The sequence below is a fragment of the Nothobranchius furzeri genome, chromosome 18 (assembly GCF_043380555.1).
Source record: "Nothobranchius furzeri strain GRZ-AD chromosome 18, NfurGRZ-RIMD1, whole genome shotgun sequence".
NCBI lineage: Eukaryota > Metazoa > Chordata > Actinopteri > Cyprinodontiformes > Nothobranchiidae > Nothobranchius > Nothobranchius furzeri.
This window is the reverse complement of record NC_091758.1, coordinates 13,176,098-13,191,027: the sequence shown is the minus strand read 5'-3', so window position 1 is coordinate 13,191,027 and position 14,930 is coordinate 13,176,098. Positions and strand designations below refer to the sequence as shown.

Genomic DNA, 14,930 nt, shown 5'->3' with positions numbered 1-14,930 from the left:
CCTACCATCTTTATGAAGATGACATACAACTGTACATCTCCTTTAAGCCCCATGAGATGTCTAAGCTGCAGCAGTTACACACCTGCTTAGACTCTATCAAAACCTGAATGGCTGGGAGCTTTCTACAGCTGAATGAAGATAAGACTGAGATCCTCATCTGTGCCCCAGACAAGCTGGTTCCCAAAGTCAGAGACTCTCTTGGTCAGCTTGCTTCTCACACCAAACCCTCTGTCAGGAATCTGGCGTGACCTTTGACCCAGCTCTCACCCTGGATTCTCATGTCAGTTCTCTTGTTCGCTCATCCTTCTTCCATCTCAGGAACATTGCTAAGCTGAGTCCCATTCTGTCCCGCTCTGAACTTGAGACAGTTCTCCACTCCTTCATCTCCTCACGCTTAGACTACTGTAACTCTCTTTTCACGTGTCTGAGCAGAACCTCCCTGAACCGTCTACAGGTGGTTCAGAATGCCTGTGCTCGGCTTCTGACCAAGTCCTCCAAACACACCCACATCACCCCGCTTCTCCTCCAGCTTCACTGGCTGCCAGTCAACTTCAGGGTTCATTTCAAGATCCTGGTTCTGGTCTATAGGGCCTTACATGGACAAGCACCATCTTACATTGGTGATCTTCTTAGTTCCTACACCCCCAGCATGTCCCTGAGGTCCAGTGATCAAAGCCTACTAGTTGTGCAACGCACCAGGCTAAAGGTCAAAGGTGACAGATCGTTTACTGCTGTGGCCCCCAGACTCTGGAACTCTCTCCCCCTGAGCCTGAGATCAGTGGACTCAGTGGTCTCCTTCAAAAAGCAGCTGAAGACTCACCTGTTCAGGCTTTGGTGGGACCTTCATCACCCTCTCCTTGTTCTGCTCTCCCCACCTATTCCACCTTCCTCAGGATCAACTGATTTCCCTCTTTCCTATTCACTCTCTCTCTTTCTTAACATTTTTTCTTTTAAATCGCAATTGCCTATTTTTGCCCATTTTAAATATATTTTTAAACATTTTCTAAATGCTTTTTTATATTTTTGCATTTTTTTATTTTTTGTTTTTGTGAAGCACCTCGTGATTTTCATCTTGAGAGGCGCTATACAATAATACTTTCTTCTTCTTCTTCTAACCTTTCTCAGTGGCCTAGTGGTAGAGTGTCCGCCCTGAGACTGGGAGATCAGGGGTTCAATTCCTGGTCGGGTCATACCAAAGACTTTGAAAAAATGGGACCCAGTGCCTCCCCGCTTGACACTCACCATTAAGGGGTTGGATTGGGGGGTTAAACCACCAAATAGTTCCCGAGCCCGGCTGTGTCTGCAGCTCACCGCTCCCCCAGGGGATGGGTCTAATGCAGAGAACAAATTTCGCACACACCTGTGTGTGTGACAACTAATAATGGGACTTTAACTTTTCTTCAACTTAAGGAGCTGCTGTACTCTGAGGCTGGCTCGGCTTGATGCTCTGTCCAGCAGCTTTGGCCAGTCTAGTTACTCTCGCTGGCTCCATGCTGATAACAACACGCCCTTTTGTCTCTGAGTATTGAGACTTTTGTTAAAGTAAGTCTTTTGGATTTCGAGCTCCCAGTGCTTGTGCACTTTAGTAGTTGTAGAGCTCTTAAAGCTGGAAGCCTGTTGTGCGGCTCTTTTTGTGCCTCTTTTAAGAAGAGAGCATTTTTGCTCTCCATCACCTCTCTCTTAACGTCTTCTTCTAAATATGAAAGACTCTCAGGTGGTTGTTCTATTGCTTGTGAGTTTTGAAGGCGTGGACTGACAAAGTGGGTCAGTCTGGGTTGAACATCTTCCCCAGCCACAGGTATGAAAATGCTGGCAGCACACACTGTAGCTTCAAGAGATGGAGAGTCTGACTGATTAGAGGATGATACTCGTTCAACATGTTGATGTGACATGTTCTGACCTTGCGTCTGCGTTCAGGTGTTTTTACAGCATAGGTGGTTTCATTTACCTTCTGTTAAACCTCTAAAGGACCCACAAAGCGAGTAGACAAACCAGAGCCTGGAAGAGGACTTAACACCAGAACTCTATCTCCAGGTTTGAAATCACCTTTAACAGTGTTCTATGTATTGTACAATCTGATCTTGTTGTTATTTTACTTGTGGTTTTATCTGTTTTTGTAAGGTGACTCTGGCTTCTGAAAGGTGCCAATAAATTAAATGTATTATTACACTGAACAAAAATATAAACGCAACACTTTTGTTTTTTCTCCCATTTTTCATGAGCTGAAATCAAACATCTGAAACTTTTTCTGCATGCACAAAAGACTCATGACTCTGAAATACTGTTCTTAAATCTGTCTACATGTGTGTTAGTGAGCACTTTTCCTTTACCAAGATAATCCATCCCACCTCACAGGTGTGGCATCATGTCAAGGGGGCTGATTAGATAGCATGAATAATGCACAGGTGTGCCTTAGCCTGCCCACAATAAAAGGACACCCCGACATGTGCAGGTTTATCAACCAGCAGAATGCCACAGATGTCACAAGCTTGAGGGAGCATACAGTTGTCCTGCTGACTGCAGGAATGTACTACAACTTTATTATTATAAAGGTGATTAATGTCAGAAAACTCCTGAGGTTGATAACATTAATAAATATCAATACTTCTAAAATCATTATCTCCCTTCAAACCTTCATGAGTTTCATGAACTCATCTATGGCCTCCTCTTCTCCTGGAAACTGCTTTTTCAGACAAGCTGCCATCTCGGTCTTTCCCGCATGGATATGATACTCCCTGAAAATAGGTAAGAAGAAACCTCTTGCCAAATTTTATCCACAGCGAGGAGATTACTTGTATTTGACACATTAGCATTTTTATCAGTTAGGGTATTTCTAAGTGGACCAGATGTTGCCATCGAGCCAAATATTGAATTTATACATCAGAAACTTTTGACCCTCCCACTGTCCTATCAGGTGACCCCCCAGCAAAGGTGACCATTGAGCAGCGTTAATGGTTTATCCCTTGAGGTCCGTGTGGTAAGGCAGAGGTGGTGCTCACTCCTCACCTCTGCTACCCCTGCCTTACCCCTACCATGTGGACCAACATCTCGATGCAAGACAAAACTTTCTAAAACTGGGTGGACTTTTACACTCATAGCGTTCAGCCTCAGTTCAGATTGTGGAGCTTCCTCGCAGAGCAAATCTCACGAGGCATGTGCTCACACTGTACATCTGGTAGCAACAGGTCGGAGCTAAACATATGCTAAAAATAGCAGTTCTTATGTCCACAGCAGACATAGCCGCCTTAACTCCGTTGCAGTACCAGGTCTATTCTCCTGGAATTACTTCGCCTCACGAGTCAAGATGTTTGGTATCGCAAACAGTTTGTGCAACACAGGAAGTGGAGAGCTAGGAGCTAGCGAAGCCAAAGAAGAAGACAAGGCTGGACCATGATGCTAGGTTAGCCCTGGTTAGCCCCCGCAGGTAAGTTGTGCTAAGCGATCTGTGCTAAAATGTAAGCTCTTGTACGTGTTCATGACAAGTAAATGTTGCTGACTCATCGTTAGCTCAGAACGGCCACCCACGAAAAATGAAACCAGGGCAGTGCTACATTAACAGTTTATTATTCAAACAATATAATATTCACGTTCATAGGCAGACATTTATCACAGCTGTACAATATAATTGTCATATTTGATTTTATATTCAATATTATACATGTGTACGTCTTTATTTTATGTCTGAAAGTGAATTTTATTATTGTAAGAACAAGAAATCGATATTGTTAGAACAGGATTATCATTTTGTAACGGAACATCGCTGTAATTTTTACTTTTCGTGGGTGGCGCTGCGTTGCAGCATCATACTGCTATGTCTCCAGTGGTCTTCAGCGTCTATTTAGAATTTTATATTGAGCAAAAGCTTGTAGGTAGAAACGCTCTGAGCTGACTGAAATCTGAACAAGAACAGACAAGAACAGACATCCCCTGTCAACGAAGGTCTGTTGGAGGAGAGGAATACTTTTATACCTGAGCCACAGATTTATAAGTTGTGTGTTCATGAAAACTGCGTTGCTAGCTAACAAGCAACGGCGCCAAGCTTTGGGCACTTCCTTTCTAACGGGGACGGTAGGCGTAACAAGGCCCCATTCGGCGCAGTTCCCGGCGGCCGCTCTGAGATTGGTGTTTTTAGTCGTCTTTTTGCTTTTTTTTGGGCCGGTGTTCAGTCACGGCTCTGATCACCTGCAGCTGATGAGGGGATTTCTCCTGTCAGTGAAGGAACAGGTGAGCTGCTGAACAAGCTTTAATTCTAACACTTTCTAGGACCAGATCTTTGTAGCGAGCTGTTATAAATAATTTTATAGTTAATAGTGAGTTAATAGATGCACTAAACCCACAGGTGATGAAAAATAAGATTAAATAATCTGAATATTTTCTCCCACAGCTCAGCTCTGTTAGAAATAAGCAGACGTCTGCTTCAGCTGGACAACATCAAATATAAAAAAGTGTTCACGGATAACTGATCTTTTAATGAAGAGGATTATTAACCATTTTTAATTTTGGTGTCGATTTTATTTCATTTCTAAGGTTTGGATGTCTGTGAACATCGCAGAATATTCTGATTGGTGTAAAGAATGCATGAAATTATTATTATTATTATTTATTTATTTTTTATTTTTATTTTTATTATTATTATTATTATTGACAGGTCTGGATCTAAAGCGGGTTTACTTGTTCCCCTGCTGTAACGATGATGTATCTTCATGGGAGCAGTGAGAAGGGGCTTACCGGCGCTGGTCGGGTCCACCCAGGAACACGGTGTCAAAATGCTGCTCCAGCTTTGCAAACTGAAGCTGGCCGTCTGTGATCTGATCCAAAGCAACCCTTAACATGCTGTTCTCATGAAGCTGGCCCAGGTAATGGATACCTGATGGCGGCAGAAACAATTTCAACTTATTAATTATGTAAAAATAAAAGTGAGAATGAAATTTGTTGATCTAAAGGTGAAAAGGGAAAGCTGTTCTGAGGTTTCATTCAATCAGTAACGCAGGAAGGAACAGAAGATCATACCCGAGCATCGTCATCAGGTCAAAAAATCAAAAATGATTATGGCAAAGGCACACACACACACACACACACACACATCTCTAAAGCTTCTGTTTTGGTTGTTTTATTTCTATCTGCATGTTTCCTTTCATTTGCTTGGTTCACATCTATTTCTATACCTAAACTATATTTTTGGCCTCCAGGGTGAGCAGCAACATTTCACTGCAGCAAACTCGTTTTTCTGTTCGTGACAACTAAGCTTTGACTCACGCAGCCTCATCAGAAGCATGCTACCTTCTAATGACCTCACTGGAAGGAAGAAGACATGTTCTAAAGTCTTCATTCAAGAACCCAAACAGAGGTGGGAGTCATTAGGTTTAGATCTGCGTCTAAGAAGTGAAACGGTTGTTTATGAAACACACTGATGACATTTTACCATCGTCTCTTCTGTGTCCTAGAAGGTGTGCTGCAGATGAATTCAGCTGTGTCTACATGAAGATCTATTTTCACTTTCTATGTTTTACAGTATCTGTCCTTGCCGGGCGTTCTTCTTCAGCCCAGGCGGTTTCTACATGCTGGTGATGTTTTACTGGGAATACCCACCAACATCAAACTCAAATCCTTTATTCTGGAACGTGTGTGTGCAGCCGCCAGCCTGGTCGTGTTGCTCCAGAACAACCACCTTCTTCCCCGCCTTGGACAGCAGCGCTGCTGCAGCCAGACCTCCGATGCCACTACCGATCACCACCGCGTCCAGAGCAGGGGGGACCCGGTCCACCCGGAACCCTGCACACAGCGGCTTTACAGTGACTGACAACATTCGACCGGCCAAGAGTCACATTTTCTATACTGTTAATTCAACAGACGCAGCATGGGTCGGTAGTAGCCACGCCATTCACACAAAACACACACTTCTACATCACATAGAACGTTGTCTCCACAACCACAGTTTTGAATCATGTAGTCCTTTTTCCAAAGGTTTACACACAACAACATTCCAAACATTTGCTACAGCCTCTACTTCTGCAATAACATCAGCTCAAACAGGGCAGGGGGGGGGGACCGGGTCTGGGGGGCTAACCCTAACCCTAACCCTAGCCCTAACCCATGGTCCGGGATGGCGTGCTGGAGCTTTTGACAATTAAAACTTGTGCCCACATTTTCAAAGTTACCACACATTTCTTTTAACAATGGTAGAAACATCAATGCTTAAATCAACGCAAGTAACGCGTGGCAGCCATTTTAAACACGCGTTTACGTCGTTAAACCACAAGTATATCACGGCCCTAAGGGGCCAAGGTAGAGGAGCAGGTGCAACGGGAGGAGCAGGCCCAAGGAGGGGACAAGGTAGAGGTGTAAGAAGGTGTGGTGGTGGCATTTTATGGTCTGAAAGAGCAGTAGCCAGTGATGAAATACACCCTGCTATCATTGGTCCTGTCATCATCCTCGGCCTTCCGCTGAGAGACGCTGGTGAAAGAGCGCAGCCCAATCTGAGGTGGTCCATGGTTGCCTCCAGCATCTTTCAGAAAGACAACAGCTAAGTTCTGCATGGACTGTTTATTTGACAGGTCAATACAGCCACACAGTCATGCACACTTTACTGTGGTATTCTGTCCCCGCAAGGATGCTACGTCCTCCTCCCTCTGAGGGAACAGGACAGCTCCTCGGTGGTGATCAAGAGCTTACCACGTGGAAGTGGTTGCAGTCATTGATGCACTTACACTTTTAGTTTAATGAATGTTTTCACATACTTAGTAATTCCTACTCAAACTACCACCACTCTTAGTTTTCTACTCAGTGCTGTTAGTTGTAGTTTTCACGTTTATATGGAATTCCATTGTTCTTTGTTTTGTCTGATCTTGCTGCTGTAAAGCACGCTGAGCTGCCTCTGTGTGCTACGTAAATAAAGCTGCCTTGTGTTGTCAGTAAAACTGAATGGATTTCAAACCAGAATTGTGGAGGACCATGGGATGTTCCAATATAATAGGCTGTTGACATGAATCTGCATAATCTTTGTGTCAGAGAATTACGGAGGTGGTCAATAGGTTTCTCACAAATTCCTCCAGGTGAGGTTTTCCAGGCATGTCCAAACAGGAGGAGACCAAAAGGAAGACCCAGGACTATGTCTCTCATCTGGCCAGGGGACATCTTGAGGTTGACCGTTATTTGGTTTAATAACAATCATCAAACAGAATCTTAAACTTCGACTAAAACACCAAATAATTAAATATGATTTTTTTTTCAATTATTTTACTGTCCGGTAGCTCAGTGGTTTTCAACCTGAGGTTGCTGACCCCCAAGGGGATCTGTGCACCGAGGCTGTGAGGTTACCAAGATTATATTTGTAAAACCTACAGTTATAAAATCCCCAACAGAATAGGTGTGTGTGTGTGTGTGTGTGTGTGTGTGTGTGTGTGTGTGTGTGTGTGTGTGTGTGTGTGTGTGTGTGTGTGTGTGTGTGTGTGTGTGTGTGTGTGTGTGTGTGTGTGTGTGTGTGTGTGTGTGTGTGTGTGTGTGTGTGTGTGTGGACAGTGGGGCATGGGTCCTGGCTTGTCTTGGACACATGCCAAGGGTCCTCAAGAAAAAAGGGTTTGTGACAAGCAATGTAGAATACTATAAACAACAACAATAATAATACTAATTATATACTGTGAAATTATTTCCTATAACCAAAAAGTACAACAATAGTTGCTGTGATTTTTAGCCAGGTGTGTGTTTAGTTTAGTTTAGTTTAGTTTAGTTTAGTTTAGTTTACCTCTCTTTAGCCTGGCATCCCTCTGCTGGCTGTTAGTGATCAGGGGTCCTGGGGGCCTCAGGCACTTCTCACTGAACACCTTGTAGCGCTGCCTGGTGCTGAGCAACAATAAGACGCCGACTGTCACAAACACACCGCTAAAGACGACCAGCAGCTCCCACCACAGCATAGCAGAGTTAGGATGAGGACTGGAACTAAGAAGATCAAAATTAAAAGGTGGATGAACAGAAAATTTTTTACAAATTCTGACAAGAATAAAGTTGGAGTGGGAGCAAAAGAGCAGGCAAGAGAGGCAAAAAGCACTGTCTGGAGCGGCTGAGCCTCAGAGGGACCAGGCTACAGATTAAACTGAAGGTTTTAGGGTGAAATAAACAGTAAATGATTTTAACAAGAACATGTGATGCTCTGAGGAAATGACAGATTCACCACACTGGGATCATGAGAACTGAGAGAAGAGAGAGCAGCTTGTTCTGGTCCATTTCCAGTGGTGTCCACAACCACAAACATCTGTTTCTTACAAATATCTGTGTGTACAGAGTCCTGGTAGGCCCACCCCAGGAAAGATGTTGACCTTAAACATCATCCAGCTTTCAGAGTCATCAGGATAAAGAAATAACCTCCTGAAAGACTAGACAGTGCAGGGGGCATCATTTACAGGGTTTTCTACACAAACTTTATGATATATGAAGAAAAATGTGGAAACTTTAAGCAATCTCTGCACCAGGTGTAAGAACATTTGGGAAACGGGAAACCTGGTGGAGCAGCTCGTGAGATGGTAGATGCATTTACACACACACACACACACACACACACACACATTCTTGTATTTGTACCCATGTTAGGACTTTGCATTGACTTCCATTCATTTTAGTGAGTCCACTATGCCTAACCCTAACCCTAAACCATAACCCTAACCCTAACCCTCAAGTGGTACTTACCCCCTATTCCTAACCCTAACCAGTGTATTCCTAAAGTTATCTGTAACAAAAACTCAATTCACATCTTATCTGTAAACCTCACCTCTAGGGAGTACTCCGTATTAGGACCGGGTTTTGGTCCTAACAAGGACCATCGCTCATAAGGTTAGTAAATGTCCCATATCCGGTCTTCACAAGGGTACAAATACAAACCCACACACACACACACACCACCCCATCTGAGAATACAAATGAGAACCCCAATGAAAAAAGTTGTATTTGAAGACAGAGTTCACTCGTTTTCCCAACACATCTGCAGTGGTCTCAAGCATAAATTAATGCCTTGTGAGTCAAGCTGTGTGTGGGAAAAAGCTCTGGCGCCCCTGTTTCAGCAAGCAGAAGATAACCCGATGACAGGGGAGCTAAACACGGCAGGATCTGGAGTCTTATTTCCTGATACTCAGACATCTCTCCTCTGATTGGCCAACAGCCACAGGACTCTGCCACTGACTGTGTTTGCTCTGCAATGTTGACGGCATATCTCCTAATAACACAAGCCTGGAGGAGTTCTGCTGTGTGGTGAAGTTGCTGATGCTAATGGTTAGCTTCTACTAGCAGACACGTTCTCTGCTGTTTCCTGGATGCTAAACCAACAGCAACATAGGCTCATAACCTGGGTGGGACTATCAGGCACAGTCCAAAGCTGGTTCCAGTCTTATCTCAAAGACAGGAGTTATATTGTTTCTATTGGTGATCACAAATCAAAGCTGATCACCATGACATGTGGGGTCCCCCAAGGCTCAATTCTTGGACCACTGCTCTTCAATCTCTACATGCTCCCAGTGGGTCAGGTCATAAACAATAACAACATTGCCATCATGTTATGCAGATGACACCCAGATCTACGTAGCTCTATCACCTAGTGACTATGGTCCTTTAGACTCACTCTATCAGTGTTTGGAGCAAGTTATGGATTGGATGCAACCAAACTTCCTCCAGTTAAACAAAGACATGACTGAAGTTATGGTCTTTGGAAATCAGAAGGATAGGATGGAGGTTATTGCTCAGTTTGGCTCCAGAGGAATAAAGACAAAGACCCAGGTTAGAAATCTTGGAGTCATAATTGATTCAGACCTGAGCTTCACTGGTCATATTTAGGCTAGAACTAGATCAGCGTTTTATCATCTGCATCAAATAGTGCGACTCAGGGGTCTCATGTCCAGACAGGACCTAGAGAAACTCATTCATGCGTTCATCTACAGCAGGCTGGACTACTGCAATGGTCTCCCAACTGCTCTTCCCTAAAAAGCTGTGAAGCAACTGCAGCTTGTTCAGAATGCTGCTGCTGGAGTCTTAACAAGAACTAAGAGAACGGAGCACATCACTCCTGTTCTTACATATCTACACTGGTTACCAGTAAACTACAGAATAAATGTCAAAGTACTTCTACTAGTGTATAAATCACTCAATGGCATGGGGCCAGAATACGTGTCAGCTCTCCTTCAGGTATCTACGCCCAGCGGGGCTCTGAGATACTTAGGAAACAGTCAGCTGGTAGAACCGGGTCAGAACCAAACAGGATGAACCTGCTTTTAGATTCTATGCTGCATACAGATGTGTGACAGGGTGAGCGTCCTGTCACTGTATCCCCATTGATCACGTGCCCTGGCTACTAGGCCAAGAGGATGTCCCTTTGGTTGACTGGTTAGCGTGCGTGACTCCTACCTGGGAGTCTGGGGATCGAATTTCGCCCGGGCCCTCGTTTCTCCACCTTGCCACATTTGGTGTTGTCAGCAGGATCCGTGTAGTACTGTCAAGTATGTCCATGGATCTGAAGTTTGTGGCACCCTGTGCAGGAGCACAGGGACATGCGCACATAGATGTGACAGGGTGAGCATCCTGTCACTGTATCCCGATTGTCACATCAGGATGTGACTCACCCGGGAGTCTAGGGATCGAATCCCGCCCGAGCCCTCGTTTCTCCACCTTGCCACAACAAAAAGGATACCTCAGGTTTAAAAATTCTTCAAAATTCAGCAGCACGTGTCCTGATAAAGACCAGGAGGTGGGAGCACATTACACCCGTCTTAAACAAGCTGCATTGGTTCCCGTAGGTTTCAGGGTTGACTTTCAGGTTCTTCTAATGGTTTTTAGATGTCTTAATGGTGTTGGGCCTTCTTATCTCTCAGAACTTCTTCTGAAATACGAGCCTTCACAGTCCCTGCGCTCCTCTGGCAGCCGTTTCCTTGTCATACCAAAAGTCAGGACACACTCCCAAGGCGAGGCGTCCTTCCAGTTTTATGGCCCTCAGCTCTGGAACGGTCTACCAGAGGACCTCAGGGTCGCAGAGAATGTTCATGTTTTTAAGGCCTGGCTCAAAACTCATCGTTTTACTATAGCTTTTAGCTGAATTTGATCTATTTTAGCTTGTTTAACCATCTTTTATATATTTTATCAGTGTTTTATTACTTACTCTTTTACGTGACATATATTTTCTCATACATCAATTTTAACTTGTTTTAACCTGTATTCGTTATTAGTATTATATTTTTTTTTATATATTTAATTGTTGGCTTCTACTTGGTTATCTTTTATCACAGTGTTTTAATTAGACTTTTATTCATCCGGTGTTTTATGCTTAAGATGATCTTTGACTTTAATGACTCTGCAGCACCTCAACCTCAGTGACTTGATGCAACCTGCTGGGTTCCTTATAAAGGAAACGTTTTACTGATTGGCTTAATGAACTGACCTGTATAAGAATGTTTATTATGTGAAGGTCGTGATTCGGCACTATGTAAATAAACTTGAATTGAACTTGTTATGCTAATCTCTTTAGGTTTTACCAGTGTTTCCTCTGTGGAGGCCAACTGCCCGGGAAGAGGCGGTTGGCTGTGGCTGCCTGGGCCTCCTCTTGGTGCTGTGTGGTGGTGCCCTGGCTGCTGCTGCCGATCCTGCTGCTTCCGGTGCAGTTGGCTCCTTTTGGTGACTTTTCCGTCTTCTTTGTTGCCTATTGCATCTGTACTCCTGCCTCTCCTTCAGCCTCCATCCACTCTTTTACAGACTGTGAGAACTTTCTGTCTTTCTTTGTGGACAAAGTCAATAAGGTCAGATCTAGCATCTCTCCTTCAGCCTTATCGCCGCCTCTCCCGACTCCAACCAGGCCCATCATCCTAGATAGCTTTGCTCCTGTTTCTTTGCCTGAGTTAACCAAACTAGTTAACTCTATGAAGACCTCTGCATGCCCCCTCCACATCTTACCCTCATCTTTGTTTAAAAGTGCTTTTCAGTCCATCGGTCCCAGCGTGCTCTCTATAATTAATGCTTCTCTGGTCTCTGGTCAGGTCCCTGCTTACTTTAAGAACGCTGTAATCCACCCACTTCTTAAAAAACCGAGTCGACCCCTCTCTCCATAGCAGCTTCAGACCCATCTCTAAACTTCCGTTCATCTCCAAGATCTTGGAAAAGATTGTGGCTAAACAACTCACAGCTGCTCTTGATGAACATAACATCTATGATAGTGTCCAGTCAGGTTTTCGTAGAGCTCATTCTACTGAAACAGCTCTTCTTAGGGTCTCTAATGATCTTCTGACTCACAGTGATGCAAGGTTCTGTTTTGGTCCTGCTGGACCTGACTGCAGCCTTTGACACTTTTGACCATCACCTACTACTGGAGAGGCTGAGAGACTGGGTAGGCCTATCAGGAACTGCTCTGGAGTGGTTCTCCTCTCATCTCTCTGAGCGCTTCTTTTCTGTGGCCATCTCCAAGTTTAGGTCCTCCACCACCTCTCTTACCCATGGTGTCCCACAAGGTTCTGTGCTGGGGCCGCTACTCTTCCTCCTCTATCTGCTTCCTCTTCAGCACATCCTGAGCTCGTTCAAAGGAATCTCCTACCATCTTTATGCAGATGACATCCAACTGTACATCTCCTTTAAGCCCCATGAGATGTCAAAGCTGCAGCTGTTACACACCTGCTTAGACTCTATCAAAACCTGGATGGCTGGGAGCTTTCTACAGCTGAATGAAGATAAGACTGAGATCCTCATCTGTGCCCCAGACAAGCTGGTTCCCAAAGTCAGAGACTCTCTTGGTCAACTTGCTTCTCACACCAAACCTTCCGTCAGGAATCTTGGTGTGACCTTTGACCCAGCTCTCACCCTGGATTCTCATGTCAGTTCTCTTGTTCGCTCTTCCATCTCCGGAACATTGCTAAGCTGAGTCCCATTCTGTCCCGCTCTGAACTTGAGACAGTTATCCACACCTTCATCTCCTCACGCTTAGACTACTGTAACTCTCTTTTCACGTGTCTGAGCGGAACCTCCCTGTACCGTCTACAGATGGTTCAGAATGCCTGTGCTCGGCTTCTGACCAAGTCCTCCAAACACACCCACATCACCCCGCTTCTCCTCCAGCTTCACTGGCTGCCAGTCAACTTCAGGGTTCATTTCAAGATCCTGGTTCTGGTCTATTGAGCTCTGGGAGTTGACGTCACTTCTCCCGGCATGCAACAGTTCAAATCGAAAGGGCGCCATCTTGGCAGGCAGAAGCCCGCAGCTGGACTATTTGTTATTGTCAGAAAACTCAATCAAATGGGAAATATGGTAGATTCCTGTTGTGCCCCAGAATGCAGAACAGACGCGGACGACATAAGGAAGGAGCCATCTACAGGACTCCCCAAGATCCGGAGCGCCGCAAACGTTGGATCATTGTAATAAAACGCGCTAGAGACCGGGCTAAAATGAAGCTGTGGGATCCCGAGAGTAAAGGTTTTCGCTTATGCAGCGACCGCTTCATATCAGGTACTTAAACCAACGTTTCCTCAACTGTGTATGGTATTTATTTTAAATGCTTTTATTACGATTCTTAGTGGGCTTCCTAAACTTATTTTGGCGTGGCTTTTTCTGTCTTATTACTCAAAGCAACAAGTAAACATCACGTAAAACGTTGCCTCGTGAGTTCTGCGTGCTGCCGTTTACGTGTTTTATGATCACAGCAATTAACCGACTAAGCTGTATTTCATTTTTAAGCAATGGTTGATCAATTGTCAGATCACCTATAAAAAGCACTTTGGATTGCTATTATCTGTCTCACCGAGACAGATCTCAGACAGATCCTGAGACGCTCCTGCCTGACATATTTATTTTATTCACGGAAAAAAATCAAACTAGTGATTTCTCTTGGTGTTCAGTTTATACATTCAAACAGAACAGCACTCTATTTAAACTACTTACGTGTAAATCTGTTATTTGTCCATCCATCCATTGTCATCCGCTTATCCGGAGTTGGGTTACGGGGGCAGTAGCGTCGAGAGGCCCAGACTTCCCTCTCCCCAGCCACCTGGGCCAGCTCCTCCAGGGGAATCCCAAGGGGTTCCCCGGCCAGGTCCGGTAAGAAGTCCGCTCCGACAGCTTCTGGCATTTTTAAAAAGTATCCCAGGGGCACGGTAAGGGTCGGAGATGTTTAGTCTATTTAATTTCTGACTATATAAAACAATTTCTTTGGTTTTAAAGTGTGAAGTAAACTCCGACGAAGTAAAATCCAAGCCGATCACGTTCATGCTCATGTTTACGATCCGTGTTTGTTTACCTTTTTTGACTGCCAATATGGCGTCTACTGAGAGTCACGTGGGGTCCGGAGCTCTATAGGGCCTTACATGGACAAGCACCATCTAACATTGGTGATCTTCTTAGTCCCTACACCCCCAGCAGGTCCCTGAGGTCCAGTGATCAGAGGCTACTGGTTGTGCAGCACCAGGCTAAAGGTCAAAAGTGACAGATCATTTGCTGCTGTGGCCCCCAGACTTTGGAACTCTCTCCCCCTGAGCCTGAGATCAGTGGACTCAGTGGTCTCCTTTAAAAAGCAGCTGAAGACTCACTTGTTCAGGCTTTGGTGTGACCTTCATCACCCTCTTCTTGTTCTGCTCTCCCCACCTATTCCACCTTCCTCAGGATTCACTGATTTCCCTCTTTCCTATTCACTCTCTTTCTCTTTCTTTTCGTTTTTAATCACAATTGTCTGTTTTTTGCTCATTTTAAATATATTTTTAACCATTTTCTAATTTTTTTTTTACTTTTTTACATTTTTTGTTTTTGTGAAACGCCTCGTGATCTTGAGAGGCGCTTTAGAAATGATATTTTCTTCTTCTTCTACTCAGCCAGTTGTCTTTTCACTTTAGCTTTTAAGTGTGTGTGTGTGTGTGTGTGTGTGTGTGTGTGTGTGTGTGTGTTTGCATGGGATGGGAATGAAGGTGGGAGGGAGATGGGATGTTGAT

At 44.5% G+C, this 14,930-nt stretch overlaps 1 protein-coding gene across 1 annotated transcript in view; it reads right to left on the bottom strand.

The window, feature by feature from the left end:
- Window positions 1-8,065, bottom strand: part of LOC107396584 (all-trans-retinol 13,14-reductase) — a 35,683-nt gene extending 27,618 nt beyond the window's left edge. The window contains exons 1-4 of the mRNA XM_015976355.3: window positions 7,742-8,065; window positions 5,590-5,772; window positions 4,729-4,867; window positions 2,633-2,735 (exon numbers count right to left, since the gene is read on the bottom strand). Coding sequence (XP_015831841.1) covers window positions 2,633-2,735; window positions 4,729-4,867; window positions 5,590-5,772; window positions 7,742-7,910 — 594 coding nt within the window. The 5' untranslated portion in view covers window positions 7,911-8,065. The remainder of the gene's footprint in view (window positions 1-2,632; window positions 2,736-4,728; window positions 4,868-5,589; window positions 5,773-7,741) is intronic.
- Window positions 8,066-14,930: the final 6,865 nt, after the last annotated feature.